The 18041-nt window shown below is 46.6% G+C and overlaps 1 protein-coding gene across 6 annotated transcripts in view; it reads right to left on the minus strand.

Annotated features, from left to right (window-relative positions):
* LOC106585489 (sodium bicarbonate cotransporter 3) overlaps positions 1-18041 on the minus strand; it is an 81414-nt gene that overhangs the window by 38513 nt on the left and 24860 nt on the right. For 5 of the 6 annotated variants that reach the window (XR_006769998.1, XM_045719040.1, XM_045719043.1 and 2 more), the window contains exon 2: positions 9601-9682. Coding sequence is in view for 4 of the 6 variants with exons in the window: in XM_045719040.1 (XP_045574996.1) it covers positions 9601-9682 (82 nt within the window). In the remaining 2 variants the exon portion in view is untranslated. Of the gene's footprint in view, positions 1-9600; positions 9683-12038; positions 12171-18041 lie in introns of those variants that run through there. The other variant, XM_045719044.1, reaches the window with a different exon arrangement.

The raw sequence follows: 18041 nt of genomic DNA on the forward strand, positions 1-18041 counted from the left end.
CAACAAGGAAGAACATTATTTCTTGCCCAGAGTGACTTTTTATTTGCAAGTGAAGATAATAACAGCCGACAAAATGTACAAGTATTTAGAAAATAATAAACTGGATCAAATAGAGCTCTTCAAACAAAACCCGGCAGCAAGATGACCTGTCCCCTGTCCTGTCCCACAAACAATGAGAGGACAGGCTTCTTATGTGTAACCTTTATTTAACTAGGCAAGTCAGTTAAGAACAAATTCTTATTTACAATGACGGCCTACCCCGGCCAAACCCAGACAACGCTGGGCCAATTGTGCACCATCCTATGGGACTCCCAATCACGGGCAGTTGTGATACAGCCCGTATCGCAATAGCAATACCCATGATGCAACTAAACGGGAAACCCTTACTTCTCGTTCACGGATGATCGACCAACAAAAAGAACATCACTGCCCCACATTATCATCAATAAATAAATGTTCTTCTCATAAACCATGTGGGGACCTTTATCAAAGGTTTTAGATTTATGTGACAGAGTACATAGGACCATCGTCACAGTGCCCTAGCATTATGGGGAAAATGCATCCCATAACATTTTAACATAGAAATAGCTGTTCTACGATACAGCCTACAGTAGCAGCCACTGTGTGGTGTCTACGATACAGCCTTCAGTAGCAGCCACTGTGTGGTGTCTATGATACAGCCTACAGTAGCAGCCACTGTGTGGTGTCTATGATACAGCCTACAGTAGCAGCCACTGTGCGGTGTCTATGATACAGCCTACAGTAGCAGCCACTGTGCGGTGTTCTATGATACAGCCTACAGTAGCAGCCACTGTGTGGTGTTCTATGATACAGCCTACAGTAGCAGCCACTGTGTGGTGTCTACGATACAGCCTACAGTAGCAGCCACTGTGTGGTGTCTACGATACAGCCTACAGTAGCAGCCACTGTGTGGTGTCTACGATACAGCCTACAGTAGCAGCCACTGTGTGGTGTCTACGATACAGCCTACAGTAGCAGCCACTGTGTGGTGTCTACGATACAGCCTACAGTAGCAGCCACTGTGTGGGGTCTACGATACAGCCTACAGTAGCAGCCACTGTGTGGTGTCTACGATACAGCCTACAGTAGCAGCCACTGTGTGGTGTCTATGATACAGCCTACAGTAGCAGCCACTGTGGTGTCTATGATACAGCCTACAGTAGCAGCCACTGTGTGGTGTCTATGATACAGCCTACAGTAGCAGCCACTGTGTGGTGTTCTATGATACAGCCTAAAGTAGCAGCCACTGTGCGGTGTCTATGATACAGCCTACAGTAGCAGCCACTGTGTGGTGTCTACGATACAGCCTACAGTAGCAGCCACTGTGTGGTGTTCTATGATACAGCCTACAGTAGTAGCCACTGTGGTGTCTATGATACAGCCTACAGTAGCAGCCACTGTGTGGTGTTCAATGTCAGCCTACATTCCATGAGACTTGTGCAGCGCTGGAAATTAACCTGTTTAGCAACTTGTCCTTCAGACAAGGAGGTGACTGAAAATGTTGTATTGTGCTTTTTGATGCAGAAACCACTTTACAAATCAAAAATCATTATTTGCATACCATTATTACAGAGAGTCAGACAAAAATGTGTGCTACCATCTGCCTTTTGACTACTTAGCGTCTCAAAATACAATCACTGCCCCTTTAAGATATAAAAAAAGCTCTTTACCCGACTGGCTTTTCAAAGAAGTGTATATGTTTTATGCTCTTGTAGGAAGCTTTCACTTATCACTCCCCATTGCTGACCAGAATTTGCTATAACTGGGCTAACAACGCACTAATTAGCAAAGGACATGAACAAATGTGCACATGTGGCTACATGCGGCTCTTCGCTATGATCTCAAAACAAGCGCAGCTACTCACGACCACTCGTGCAGGTCAATGGAATAGAATGCGATCTGACAAAATCTCAGATGGTCTGCATAGTTACGTTTATTTCGTTATGTTGCATTTAAAAATGTCGATTTGGTCACAATTCCTACAGTAGAGGGAAACGTTGGTGTAAACTAACAGGGAAACTAGCAGAGTGAAGTTAAATCTCGTGAGTCTCTGCGCAGGCTGGTATTTCTTCTGCAAGGCAGTCCTGGGAAGTGGAGCACCCACACACAGCTTAGGGGGAACATGATCATGATGTATAACAAAACACAAGTAAATATTACTTTAGAGAAGTATGGAGGGGTTAGGAGAGAGGAGAGACAGAGTAGCAGAAGGGGAACATGGAGGTTGGGTCTGCCTGTACCAACTGTGTGATTATGTGAATGAGTGAAAGAGTTGTAGTGTTCTACAGAGAATGAGTGAGTGAGTGTGAGAAAGAATGAAGGGGGGGAGTGAAAGAGCAGACTCTATTAAATTAGTGGAGGCCAGAGCTGCAGGATAATCCACAGTAATGTAGTTAGAGCTGGAACTAGGGTGGGGTGGGGGCGCAGCTAACACATTACATTCTCACACTCTTCTCTACCTCATTAACCAGGGTTCCACTGTTCTCTACCTCATTAACCTGGGTTCCAAGTTACACTGTTCTCTACCTCATTAACCAGGGTTACACTGTTCTCTACCTCATTAACCTGGGTTCCAAGTTCCACTGTTCTCTACCTCATTAACCAGGGTTCCAAGTTCCACTGTTCTCTACCTCATTAACCAGGGTTCCAAGTTACATTATTCTCTACCTCATGGGGTGGCAGGGTAGCCTAGTGGTTAGAGCGTTGGACTAGTAACCGAAAGGTTGCAAGTTCAAATCCCCGAGCTGACAAGTTACAATTCTGTCTCTACCTATCTCATTAACCAGGGGTTACAAGTTCCACTGTTCTCTACCTCATTAACCAGGGTTCCAAGTTGCACTGTTCTCTACCTCATGGGGTGGCAATCCCTGAGCTGACAAGGTACAAATCTGTCATTCTGCCCCTGAACAGGCAGATAACTGACTTGCCTAGTTAAAATAAAAATTAACCAGGGTCCCAAATTACACTATTCTCTACCTCATTAACCAGGGGTTACAAGTTACTGTCACGACTTCCACCGAAGTCGGCTCCTTGTTCGGGCGGCGATCGACGTCACCGGCTTTCTAGCCATCGCCGCTCCTTTTTTCATATTCCCATTTGTTTTGTCTTGTTCCATACACACCTGGTTTGCGTTCCCTAATCACACTGAATGCATTTAGACCTCTGTTCCCCTTCATGTCTTTGTGTGAAATTGTTTTGATGTTGTGTGTATTGTTACGCGCCAGACTTTTGTTTATTGTTCCGTGTTTTGGGCATGTTGTTTGGACCGGAATTAAAAGTGTGCATGTTAAATCGTCCCACCCAGTCGTCGAGGAGCACGTCCAGGAACACTCGGCAATGTTACATTCTTGGTGCCATGATGGATCGTGTTGTCCAGACCATGGACCGCTGGGAGAGACAGCAAGTCTCTCCAGTGCCTCGACCAGCGCAACCGGGGTTACCTCTGCCCGTCCCGGCCGGAACCAGTCCCAGTGGGACGAGTCTCTCCCTTCCCAGGGAGTATGATGGGACGGCAGCACAGTGCCAGGGGTTCCTGCTAGAACTGGACCTCTACCTGGCCACCGTTCACCCAGCTCCCTCGGGAAGGGAGAGAGTGTCCGCACTCGTCTCATGCCCCTCGGGGAGAGCTTTGGAGTGGGCAAACGCCGTATGGGGGAGAAGGAGACGCGGCGTTGGACCACTTCGAGGAGTTCACCCGCCGCTTCCGGGCCGTCTTCGACCATCCGCCCAAAGGTGGAGTGGCAGGAGAACGGCTCTTCCATTTGAGGCAGGGGACGAGGAACGCCCAGGAGTTCGCCCTGGAACTCCGGACCTTGGCCGCCGGAGCAGGCTGGAACGACAGGGCCCTCATCGACCACTATCGATGCAGCCTGCGCGAGGATGTCTGACGTGAGCTGGCCTGCAGGGATGCCACCATCACCTTTGACCAACTGGTGGATTTGTCCATCCGGTTGGATAACCTTCTGGTCACCCGCGGACGTCCAGAGGGGGCTCTGTCGGTTCCATCTTCCAGCACCCCCGCTCCGGTGCCCATGGAGTTGGGAGGGGCTGCGCGTAGGGAGGCTGGAGGAGGGGCCATCACGTGCACCATCTGTGGCCACAGAGGGCACACTGCTGGTCGGTGCCGTGTCGTTCCCTCTGGGAGTCGAGGCAGCAAGCAGGGCACTCTGGCGTCACCCCAGGTGAGTCTGCACCACACTCATCCAGAGTCCTCTGTTGACCACCGGTTTGTTTCCCTGAGTTTTGACTGCATTCCCAGCGTAAGGCGCTCGTCGATTCAGGCGCAGCTGGGAATTTTATAGACAGAGCGTTAGCCCTTAGTTTAGGGATCTCCAATATTCCTGTAGTTAGACCTTTCCCAGTACACGCTCTGGATAGTCGACCATTAGGGTCTGGGCTAATCAGGGAGGACACCATCTCCCTGGCCATGGAGACGCAGGGGGGACACGAGGAGAAAAATCAGTCTCTTCCTCATTGACTCTCCTGCGTTTCCCGTGGTACTAGGCCTTCCCTGGTTGGCTCATCAGACCCCACCATTTCCTGGCAACAGAGGGCTCTCACGGGGTGGTCACGAGAGTGCTCGGGGAGGTGTGTAGGGGTTTCCGTTGGTGCTACCACGGTGGAAAGTCCAGACCAGGTCTCCACCGTGCGCATCCCCCCAGAATATGCCGATTTGGCTCCCGCATTCTGTAAAAAGTAGGCGACTCAATTACCACCTCATCGATGGGGGGGGGGATTGTGCGATAAATCTCCTGGCAGACGCTGCGCTTCCCAGGAGTCACGTGTATCCCATCGCAAGCGGAGACGGTGGCTATGGAGACATATGTCTCTGAATCCCTGCGTCAGGGATACATTCGGGCCTCCACTTCACCCTCCGAGTTTCTTTTTTGTGTGAAGAAGGATGGAGGTCTGCGCCCGTGGATTGACTATAGAGGTCTCAATCAAATCACGGTGAGGTACAGTTACCCGCTACCTCTTATCACCATGGCGATTGAGTCAATGCATGGGGCGCGCTTCTTCACTAAACTGGATCTCAGGAGTGCGTATAACCTGGTGCGTATCCAGGAGGGAGACAAGTGGAAGACAGCGTTTAGTACTACCACAGGGAATTATGAATACCTCGTCATGCCGTATGGGTTGATGATTGCTCCATCAGTCTTCCAATTCTTTGTAGACAAGATTTTCAGGGACCTGCACAGGCAGGGTGTAGTGGTGTATATCGATGACATTCTGATATACTCCGCTACACGCGCCGAGCATGTGTCCTTGGTGCGCAGGGTTCTTGGACGACTGTTGGAGCATGACCTGTACGCCAAAGCCAAGAAATGCTTGTTCTTTCAGCAGGCCGTCTCCTTCCTAGGGTATCGCATTTCCACATCAGGGGTGGAGATGGAGAGTGACCGCATTGCAGCCGTGCGTAATTGGCCGACTCCCACCACGGTAAAGGAGGTGCAGCGATTTTTAGGGTTTGCCAATTACTACCGGAGATTTATCTGGGGTTTTAGCCAGATGGCTGCTCCCATTACCTCACTGCTGAAGGGGGGGGGGGGTCCTGTACGGTTCCAGGGGTCGGCTGAGGCGGACAGGGCTTTTGGGCAGCTAAGAGCTCTGTTTACTTCGGCTCCCGTGCTGGCCCATCCGGATCCCTCTTTGGCATTCATAGTGGAGGTGGACGCGTCCGAGGCTGGGATAGGAGCTGGGATAGGAGCCGTGCTCTCACAGCGCTCGGGTACGCCACAGAAACTCCTCCCCTGTGCTTTCTTCTCGAAGAAGTTCAGCCCGGCGGAGCGTAACTATGATGTGGGGGACCGGGAGTTGCTGGCTGTGGTTAAAGCGTTGAAGGCATGGAGATATTGGCTTAATGGGGCTAAACACCCTTTCCTCATCTGGACTGACCACCGCAACCTGGAGTACATCCGGGCAGCGAGGAGACTGAATCCTCGTCAGGCAAGGTGGGCCATGTCATTTACTCGTTTTGTGTTTACCCTGTCCTACAGACCAGGTTCCCAGAATATGAAGGCAGACGCACTGTCCCGGCTGTATGACACAGAGGAGCGGCCCATGGATCAGACTCCCATACTCCCGGCCTCCTGCCTGGTAGCGCCGGTCAGGAGCTGGATGCGGACATTGAGCAGGCGTTGCGTACAGAGCCCGCTCCCCTCCAGTGTCCCGTCGGGCATATGAACGTTCTGTCTGCTGTCCGTGACCAGTTGATCTATTGGGCCCACACGTCACCCTCCTCTGGTCATCCGGGGATCGGTCAGACGGTGCGCTGTCTGACTGGGAAGTACTGGTGGCCCACCTTGGGAAAGGACGTGAGGGTTTATGTTTTCCTGCTCGGTGTGTGCCCAGTGCAAGGCTCCGAGACACCTGCCCAGAGGTAAGCTACATCCCTTATCCATTCCACAACGACCTTGGTCACACCTGTCAGTGGATTTCCTAACCGATCTTCCTCTTTCACAGGGAAACACTACGATCCTGGTCGTTGTGGATCGTTTCTCTAAGTCCTGTCGTCTCCTCCCTCTGCCCGGTCTTCCTACAGCCCTACAGGCTGCAGAAGCCCTGTTTACTCACGTCTTCCGGCACTACGGGATGCCCGAGGATATAGTGTCTGATCGGGGTCCCCAGTTCACGCGAGAGTCTGGAAGGCATTCATGGAACGTCTGGGGGTCTCGATCAGCCTCACCTCGGGTTTTCACCCCAAGAGTACCGGGCAGGTAGAGACAGTCAACCAGGATGTGGGCAGGTTCCTGCGGTCCTATTGCCAGGACCGGCCGGGGGAGTGGGCGGCGTTCGTGCCCTGGGCCGAGATGGCACAGAACTTGCTTCGCCACTCCTCCACTAACTTCTCCCCCTCTCAGTGCGTATTGGGGTACCAGCCGGTTCTGGCAGCGTGGCATCAGGGTCAGACCGAGGCTCCTGCGGTGGACGACTGGTTCAGGCGCGCGGAGGAGACATGGGAGGGCGCCCATGTTCACCTCCAGAGAGCCGCGCTACGCCAAAAGACCAGCGCGGACTGAGGCCCCGGTGTTCGCACCGGGTCTGGCTCTCAACCCGAAACCTGCCCCTCCACCTGCCCTGCCAGAAGCTGGGTCCGCGGTTTGTGGGGCCATTCAAAGTCCTGAGGAGGGTGAACGAGGTGTGTTACAGGTTACAGCTTCCCTCTGATTACCGTATTAACCCCTTGTTCCATGTGTCTCTCCTCAGGCCGGTGGTGGCTGGTCCGCTCCAGGAATCTGAGGTACGGGAGGTTCCTCCGCCCCCTCTGGACATCAAGGGAGTCCCGGCGTACTCTGTTCGTTCCATCCTGGATTCGAGGCATCAGGCAGGGGGCCTTCAGTACCTCGTGGAGTGGGAGGGGTACGGCCCGGAGGAGAGGTGCTGGGTTCCGGTTGTTTTGGACCCCAAACTACTGCGGGAGTTTCACCGTCGCCGGCCGGATTGCCCTGCGCCTCGCCCTCGGGGTTGTCCCCGAGGCCGGTGTCGGCGCACCGCTGGAGCCGCGAGTCAAGGGGGGAGGGGTACCGTCATGACTTCCGCCGAAGTCGGCTCCTCTCCTTGTTTGGGTGGCATTCGGCGTCACCGGCTTTCTAGCCATCGCCGCTCCTTTTTTCATATTCCCATTTGTTTTGTTTTGTTCCATACACACCTGGTTTTCATTCCCTAATCACACTGAATGCATTTAGTCCTCTGTTCCCCTCCATGTCTTTGTGTGAAATTGTTTTGATGTTGTGTGTATTGTTACGCGCCAGACTTTTGTTTATTGTTCCGTGTTTTGGGCATGTTGTTTGGACCGGAATTAAAAGTGTGCATGTTAAATCGTCCCACCTACTCAACAGCCAGTGGAATCCCGTGGCGCGATATTCAAATACCTTAGAAATGCTACTACTTCAATTTCTCAAACATATGACTATTTTACACCATTTTAAAGACAAGACTCTCGTTAATCTAACCACACTGTCCGATTTCAAAAAGGCTTTACAACGAAAGCAAAACATTAGATTATGTCAGCAGAGTACCCAGCCAGAAATAATCAGACACCCATTTTTCAAGCTAGCATATAATGTCACATAAACCCAAACCACAGCTAAATGCAGCACTAACCTTTGATGATCTTCATCAGATGACACTCCTAGGACATTATGTTATACAATACATGCATGTTTTGTTCAATCAAGTTCATATTTATATCAAAAACCAGCTTTTTACATTAGCATGTGACGTTCAGAACTAGCATACCCACCGCAAACTTCCGGTGAATTTACTAAATTACTCACGATAAACCTTCACAAAAAAACATAAATTATTTAAAGAATTATAGATACAGAACTCCTTTATGCAATCGCTATATCCGATTTTAAAATAGCTTTTCGGCAAAAGCACATTTTGCAATATTCTGAGTAGATAGCTCGCCATCTAGCCATTTTGACACCCACCAAGTTTGGCACTCACCAAACTCAGATTTACTATCCGAAGGGTGACGCGCCCGACGCGTTTCGTGACAAAAATTCTAAATATTCCATTACCGTACTTCGAAGCATGTCAACCGCTGTAAAAAAGCGATAATATTCCGACCGGGAAACCCTGTTTTCGTTCAAAGATGAAAAAATAAAAACATGGAGTCGTCTCGTGCACGCACCCCCAGTCTCATTGTTCTCTGATCGACCACTATCCAAATGCGCTACTGTTTTTCAGCAATGGGCTGCAAAGTCATCATTCAATGTTCTGCCGCCTTCTGAGAGCCTATGGGAGCCGTAGGAAGTGTCACGTTACAGCAGAGATCCTCAGTTTTCAATAAAGAGAGTGTAGAAGGCCAAGAAATGGTCAGAGGGCACTTCCTGTAAGGAATCTTCTCAGGTTTTTGCCTGCCATATGAGTTCTGTTATACTCACAGACACCATTCAAACAGTTTTAGAAACTTTAGGGTGTTTTCTATCCAAATCAAACAAGTATATGCATATTCTAGTTTCTGGGCAGTAGTAATAACCAGATTAAATCGGGTACGTTTTTTTTAAATCCGGCCGTGCAAATACTGCCCCCTACCCTAGCGAGGTTAACTACACTCTGCTCTCCTGCACCTGACTTCGCCTCCAGTACACACCCGTAACAGTTACACAGTTCTCTACCTCATTAACCAGGGATTACAAGTTATTAGTATTCAAGTTCACCTCACAAAGCCTGGTCTCCCCAAACACAGTTTCTTGGGAGGGGATGCAGCTACAATTCCATTGTGGATCCTATAAAGTCTGGAAATTGTGCCAGGGCTTTTCCCCTGCAGTCAGAGCTCAGTGGAATGTTGGTGGAAGTCATGCATACCTCAATTACCAGACCAAGCCAGACAAACGTGACTCTGGATTTTTCATGATATTACAGTGCATGAGTAAAAACACATCTGTGTGAATGAGAGTGAGAGCATGCATTTGTAGAATCCCCTCTGTCCTATGGCCATACAACAATGGCATTACACATGGGCCTCCTTGATACTGCTCCGTGTGTACTCAGTGTATACTGTCAACATGAATAGGATCCGGGCCCATGTGATACTTTGTGTGTATATATAAACACTAAAATCAGACTTACTCTCTAGCTCCTCTTTCTCAAAGTTGGTGTGAATGGTGGAGCTCGTCTTCCCCAGGTCCACCACCGCCTCATCATCGTTCCCCTGGAGACAAGGAGAAATACAAATTCAGTGGGCAGATTGAAACAAAACACAAAAAGGAGAACAGAATGTACATATGGTGGAGATGCAGAGAGAAAGGATATTTATTAATTCAATAGCCTAAATCTTCATAGTTCCCAAAGAACAAGTTGTTTTAAAGCTGCAATATGTAACTTTTGGGGAGACCTGACAAAATTCACATAGAAATGTGAGTTATAGATCTGTCATTCTCACTAAAAGCTAGTCTAAGAAGCGGTAGATATGGTCCATGTGCTCTATGCTTCCTGTTCAGTTTAGTTTTTGTGTCTTTTGCTTTCGGTTTTGCACACCAGCTGCAAACAATACTTTTGGTTATGGAAAATATATATCTTTCACAGCAGTTTAGATGGTACAATGATTCTCTACACTATACTTGCTTGTTTTGTCACAAACTGAAATTAGGCAAACTACTAGAATTTTAGCAACCAGGAAATGGCGGAGTGATTTCTTCATAGTGCATCTTTAAGCATTGAAAGAATTGTTCAACAACCTAGACACTAGTGGGTAGGAAGGAAATAATGAGGCACTTTAAAAAAAAACGTGGGCCTACGTAGTCACTCCTATTGACGACGCAGCACAGCACCAGAGATACACAATGGAAGAGGGTAATACAGGTCACATTGGGTGACAGTTGGAGCCGTGTGAAGTTAACTTCCTGTTCTTGGTCTTACACTTCCTATTAGGTTACACCTTTTAACACAGCAGTCAAATTCAATAGGACTACTTAATCCAGCCATCTCACTAAGACCACACAGGCAATAGTATAATAGTAGAGTTTCATCTGCTTCAAGACTGGACCCAACAAAGAAATCATAGGTATATTCTGATAGCCTCTTAAACAGTCATGGGAACGACCCTGCATTTTCCATACAACTACACCACGTACAAGAACAACTCCAAACTGTCATCGTTCAGTTGATATGGGAGATGCCATTACCACTGCTTTTCAGGGGAAAAGGAAAAAGAGTCTGTGACGAGACTTCAGCTTTTGGATGTTAACAAGGTGACACTCCATCTTAACCCCTCCATATTTACTGGATTGGTTGAACAGTGCAGAAGAGAACCTCCTGACAGTTTTTTTTTCTTCTCGTCAAGACCAATATGTAGGGGGATCTAGTGTCAGGTGTTTCTCTTACACCTACTAGGTTAGATTAATTATAAGAGACAGTGTATCCTACTGTATCAGCCTAAACAGGAGAAAGGCCTTTGAACGCTATAGCCAAGGGGAATGACTCAGAGGGATGTCCCTGCTGAATAAAGCCTAGGCGGCTGGACAGCACCTGCGGGGGTAAGCGCTGAGGTAAATATTTGTGTTGGGCACAAGCCAGCACGCCTCGATTCCAAAGACAGGCTGTCTTAGCCACACGACACAGACGCATAGTGTTTCGATTTTAGTTACTTATACTTTACAAGTTTGTGTTATCCATCTCTCCAGCTTGCATTTCCTCTTGGTCTCTACATCACTCTGCATACTCCTCCTAACAAGGGACAATTGTTCTGTAACAGCAATAAACCCAAGAGAAGTAAGTCCAACCTGTTGGGTTTATTAGGTTTAGTCTACTACTTATTGAACTCATTGAAGTAGACTCTAGGTCTATTTATTAGAGACCAACTCAGACATATTAAACTAAGTGGCAGTTGGCAACGTTTTACTAACTTTCTAGGCAGATCAGCCTCCTGTCACATATGATAGATGCCACTGACTGACCTGTCATTTTCATGGCTATTCTAGAAGTGGTGCACTATTTCAGGGCACTACATCAGAGTTCAGAGTTTAAAAATGGCTGCCAACCTTTTTTCTAGAACCAAGGTGTGCCTTGTAAATATAATTAGACACACAGGCAACCTCCTGATGATGAAATAAGCCATGTGGTCCAGTGCTACTGCTCTGCAAAGCACTAACAATCCAGTCAGTACAACTCTGAACTTCTGCCCCACGGCACTTTTACATTCATGGTTTTTAAAGCTTGAATGTGCTGCATTAGAACATAAAGCAATAAGTTCATGAAGTGGAAAGTTATTGATTTAGCTAGTACAGTTGCTGGGCCTGCTAGCTAAACCATATGGAAGGAACTTCTAGAGAACTACCCAATTAGCAAGTGCTGCTTCTACTGAAATGGCTAAAAGACGATGGTTTCAGAGTAATTCAGTGGGTTTAACTTTTGGAGATAGTTTACTTGTTATTTGGGTTCCTACCTCTTCCGTCCCTGGTACAGTAATAGGCTCTCAAAAAAACTCAACAGTATTAAAAACCACACTGCTATGAAAAAAAGCACATGCCTATTCCCAATACAGACCAGAACACACACATACCACTCACATGGAGCTTTGGCTGTTGTGGTGGTCTTCAAATTGACAATATCTCCCCAGAAGTCCATGGCTGGCAGACTCCGCAGAGTGGCAGAACCCCTCCAACTAAAGAGCACCCAGGTCCTGCTGCAATCACTGGGTGGTGACTGGGTGGTTGGAGTGGGGTATCGAGGTGGCAGTGAACGCAAATAGTCCTACATGTCTGAGCAGACACAGTCTGGATGGGTGCCCAAATAGTCCTTGAATGTGTGTAAGTACACGTGTTCACAATTCGCATCTGCTTTCAGGAGGATGGTCCAAATATATGTTGTTTTCTTATTTTTAGCTGTGGGCGTGTCCTGAGAGCTGCTTTAAAAGGGTGGGTGGGCACCCACACAAATTAAACAGCATGTGGGGTGACGGGGGGGCAGCCGGTCTGGAGGTCAGATGTAAATCAGTCCACGTGCCACACTTGGGGTGCTAATAAATCAATCCATAATTATTTTACAGTTAAAAAGCTAGGCTACATGGGATTTGGAACATTAGGTTATACTAAATGTAGGTTGCTGCACCCAAAAAGTAAGACATTCGTCGGGAAGATATAGATTGTTGCATTTGTACATGGGATATTGTTAACTGTTTTGTACCTATCAAATCCAACGTGGAGGGATATTTAGGGTGTTTTATGCTAGTTTGCTAGACCAGTAGCCAGAATCAAAATGTGTGCACTTATGTAGAGCGCCTTCGGAAAGTATTCAGACACCTTGACTTATCCCACATGTTGTTACGTTAAAGCCTTATTCTAAAATGGATTAAATTCCGTTTTTATCTCAGCAATTTACACACAATACCCCATTATGACAAAGCGAAAACAGGTTTTTAGAAATAAAATAAATATCTTATTTTACATAAGTATTAGGCCCTTTGCTATGAGACTCGAAATTGAGCTCAAGTGCATCCGGTTTCCATTAATCATCCTTGAGATGTTTCTACAACTTCAGTGGATTGGACAAGATTTGGAAAGGCGAGGTGGTCAGGGAGGTGACCAAGAACCCAATGGTCACTCTGGCAGAGCTCTAGAGTTCCTCTGTCGAGATGGGATTCCAGAAGGACAACCATCTCTGCAGCACTTCACCAATCAGGACTTTATGGTAGAGTGGCCAGACGGAAGCCACTCCTCAGTAAAAGGCGCAACGGCCCGCTTTGAGTTTGCCAAAAGGCACCTAAAGGACTCACCATGAGAAACAAAATTCTCTAGTCTGATGAAACCAAGATTGAACTCTTGTGGCCTGAAAGCCAAGCGTCACGTCTGGAGGAAACCTGGTACCATCCCTACGGTGAAAGATGGTGGCAGCATCATGCTGTGGGGACGTTTTTCAGCAGCAGAGACAGAGACTAGTCAGGATCGAGCTTCTATCTCAAGGTCATCAGACTGCTAAACAGCAGTCACTCAGAGGCTGCTGCCTACATTGAGACCCAATCACTGAACACTTTAATAAATGGATCACTAGTCACTTTACCCATCCACGACCCATTTTCAATGCCCTGGCTGAGGGAAGGAGGTTCTCACCCAGGATTTGACGGTACATGGCCCAGTCCATCGTCCCTTTGATCCGGTGAAGTTGTCCTGTCCCCTTAGCAGAAAAACACCCACAAAGCATAATGTTTCCACCTCCATGTTTGACGGTGGGGATGGTGTTCTTGGGGTCATAGGCAGCATTCCTCCTCCTCCAAACACGGAGAGTTGAGTTGATGCTAAAGAGCTCCATTTTGGTCTTATCTGACCACAACACTTTCACCCAGTTGTCCTCTGAATCATTCAGATGTTCATTGGCAAACTTCAGACGGGCATGTATATGTATTCTTGAGCAGGGGGACCTTGCGGGCGCTGCAGGACTTCAGTCCTTCACGGCGTAGTGTTACCAATTGTTTTCTTGGTGACTATGGTCCCAGCTGCCTTGAGATCATTGACAAGATCCTCCCGTGTAGTTCTGGGCTGATTCCTCACCGTTCTCATTATTATTGCAACTCCACTTGGTGAGATCTTGCATGGAGCCCCAGGCTGAGGGAGATTGACAGTTCCTTTGTGTTTCTTCCATTTGCGAATAATCGCACCAACTGTTGTCACCTTCTCACCAAGCTGCTTGGCGATGGTCCTGTAGCCCATTCCAGCCTTGTGTAGGTCTACAATCTTGTCCCTGACATCCTTGGAGAGCTCTTTGGTCTTGGCCATGGTGGAGAGTTTGGAATCTGATTGCTTCTGTGGACAGGTGTCTTTTCCCTTTAAGAGTGTGCTCCTAATCTCAGCTCGTTACCTGTATAAAAGACACCTGGGAGCCAGAAATCTTTGATTGAGAGGGGGGTCAAATACTTATTTCCCTCATTAAAATACAAATCAATTTATAACATTTTTGACAAGCGTTTTTCTGGATTTTTTTTTGTTTTTCTGTCTCTCACTGTTCAAATGAACCTACCATTAAAATTATAAACTGATAATTTCTTTGTCAGTGGGCAAACGTACAAAATCTGCAGGGGATCAAATACTTTTCCCCCCCTCACTGTATGTGACCAATAAAATTTGATGATTTGGGAAAGATGAACGGAGGAAAGTACAGAGAGATCCTTGATGAAAATCTGCTCCACAGCGCTCAGGAGTGGCTTCGGAACATGTCTCTGAATGTCCTTGAGTGGCCCAGCCAGAGCCCGGGCTTGAGCATCTCTGGAGAGACCTGAAAATAGCTGTGCAGGAACGCTCCGCATCCAACCTGACAGACCTTGAGCAGATCTGCAGAGAAGAATGGGAGAAACTCCCAAAATACAGGTGTGCCAAGCTTGTAGTGTCATACCCAAGAAGACGAGGCTGTAATCACTGCCAAAGGTGCTTCAAAGTACTGAGTAAAGGGTATGAATACTTATGTAAATGTCATTGATAATTTATAAAAAATAACCAAAAAATAAACTAAAACATCTAAATACCTGTTTCTGCTTTGTCATTATGGGCTATTGTGTGTAGATTGATTAGGAAAAAAACAATTTAATACATTTTAGAATTAGGCTGTAACGTAACAAAATGTTGAAAGAGGGGTCTGAATACTTTCTGAAGGCACTGTAAACTGAGCAACACCACCAGCGAGCCAGTCAAATAAAAAAAAAGTGGGTCTGCCAATCAGCCTAAACACATCCCACCAGTCAAAAAAGTTTGGACACCTACTCATTCAAGGATTTTATTATTTTTACTATTTTGTACATTGTAGAGTAAGTATGAAATAACACATATGGACGCTTGCTACGTCGAAGAATCTCAAATAAACAAAATATAACACTTTTTTGGTTACTACATGATTCCATGTGTTTTTCATTGCATGTCTTCACTATTATTCTACAATGTAGAAAATAGTATAAAGGAAAAAAAACCCTGGAATGAGTATGTGTGACCAAACTTTTGACTGGTGCAATATATAATTATTAAGTTAATATGTGCCAAATAAATTCTCTCCAGGTGGGTTTTGCTAACTTGCTAACGTTAGCTAAGTGGCTAACATGTTAGCTTGCAAGATCAAGCTTCTTGGTAAGAGCAGCAGAGAACATCTCCTCCGGGATTAAGATCCCTGCTCCCTAACATTTGTTTTGTGCATGCTGAAAACTGTGTTTTGAGATACTTGCATAACTTTATGAGCTGGGTTGTCTGTCCTAGTAGTAAATGTTTGCATGCGCTCATTAGCACTTACCTAGCATCCTCTATAAGAAGTCCTTAGTACTTGTTAGCATTCTGGTAAGTGACGTTTTGGGGCTTTTTCTACGTAAATGTTTTTAATAGCGCCCCTTGTGTGCACTACCAGTAATACCATATAACCCAGGATGGCATGAAGGTATGGACATCTGGATACCACCCAACCCTAGGAAGAAAGTGAAAGCAATAAGCTACAGTGAGCTACCGTCAGAATCCAAAGTGTCCTCATGTGCCCTGTGATCCGACAGCTGTGTCATCCAAACACAGAGCCGTCCAAGGTACTGCATCGCAGTGCAAGAGGAGTCACTGTAGTCCCTGGTTCGAATCCAGGCTGCATCACATCCGGCTGTGATTGGGAGTTCCATAGTGCGGCACACAATTGGCCCAGCGTCGTCCAGGTTTGGCCGGGGTAGGCAGTCATTGTAAATAAGATTTTGTTCTTAACTGACTTGCCTAGTTAAATGAAGGTTAAATTAAAATCCCATATATATATATATATATATATATATATATAACCATGTAGAAGGTAACAGATGGCTTTGACAATCAAGGCAGACGACTCTATTCATCAGTTTAAAATTTCTCACATAAAAAAAAAAAAAACATTTTTATGCTCCATGGTGGCACAAAACAAACAGTCAGACAATCCATGGGAGGGCGAGGGCCCAGGAAGCAGAGCATTCTTCTGGGAATAATGTCTGGAGGGCTGACAAGTCTGGGTAATTCCACGGTGACACAGAGACTCGGATGTTACTTTAAAAGTATGCCAACAAAATTACATTGATTGTAAAGTTAAACAAACCATACAACTTTATGCACAAGGACTACTTTTAACAATTTCCAATAAGGGTTCTCATGGTTCGGTACGTATTGCGGTTTTAGGGTCATGGTTTGGATCGGTTTCAGAACAGCAGGAAAATGAAATGCCATTCACAATGTTCTTGGCATTGTCTCTTGTGACAGGATTGTTATGTTGGGCCTCTCAAGTTTCCACTCTGATGCTGCGTTTGTAACCATGTGGGAGGTGGGGAATTTACCAGTTGTGATGTTGGAAATACCAGCTGAATACATTCATGTCATTTGAACTTGTTGAGAAACGCTGATTGGCTAATGGCTAACAAGCTGCGTCAACCATAAACTAAAAGTACAGCTATCATTATTGTAACCAAACTATAAAAAATTATAAAAAGCAATCTATTAAACTGCCAAAAAATGCTGTTAGAGGCCATTTCCTTACTGGGTGACGTCAGAGGTCACCATGTGGGAGAAAAATAAGAAAAATGTATGGACTCAACTAGTGTAAGTCGCTTTGGATAAGAGCTTCTGCTAAATGACAAAAATGTATGTATGTGAGTGGGTGCTCAGGATTAAAGACTGGTTTCGCACTAGTAATTACCAGTTGGAGGGCCATTCAAATCTAATTTTACTAGTCACATGCGCCGAATACAACAAATGCTTACTAACGAGCCCCTAACCAACAATGCAGTTTAAAAAAAAGAAAAATAAATAAAAGTAACAAGTAATTAAAGAGCAGCAGAAAAAGAACAATAGCGAGACTATATACAGGGGGGGGGGGGGGGGTTACCGGTACAGAGTCAATGTGCGGGGGCACCGGTTAGTTGAGGTAATATGTACATGAAGGTAGAGTTATTAAAGTGACTATGCATAGATGATAACAACAGAGTGTAGCAGCAGTGTAAAAGAGGCGGAGTGGGGGCAACGCAAATAGACTGGGTAGCCATTTGATTGCAGACAACTTGCAGACTTGTTTACGCTGCTGTGCGTTTTGTTGCCGATCTTACTTTGCTACTTCACGGTTTTTACTTTTTCATTACCGTATATTTTTACTTTTTCCCTCACTCAACTTTTTTCATTCAACTTTTTCACCCCGGAGGTTTTATCTGGACATGGTTCATCAGGACTTCAAACAGCCGAAGCTAAGTAACATTAACATGATGCCTTCTAATTGCTGTCGCTGTACTCATAATATACAGGAGAACGATCGCCTTACGGCGAGGATAGCTGTGCTGCAAGCCCAGCTTCAGACGCAATCGTTAGGCAAGGGCAATTTCAGTGTAGGAAAGGATGAAACAGCGTCTGTGCCACCAGCAAGTACAGATAGTAACGTTAATATAAATCCCCTCGCACGGTCCCCGCAGCCGGACAACTTTCTCATGGCTTCTGGAAGGAAATGCTGTAGGAAAGCTCAACCGGTGTCGCTTATTCAGCCGACAGAAACGTTCAACCGGTACTCCCCATTAAGCGAGTCGGAGTCGGAGGCCGAAACTTCTCTGGTCTCTGCTC

Source organism: Salmo salar, chromosome ssa05 (assembly GCF_905237065.1).
Source record: "Salmo salar chromosome ssa05, Ssal_v3.1, whole genome shotgun sequence".
Classification (NCBI taxonomy): Eukaryota; Metazoa; Chordata; class Actinopteri; order Salmoniformes; family Salmonidae; genus Salmo; species Salmo salar.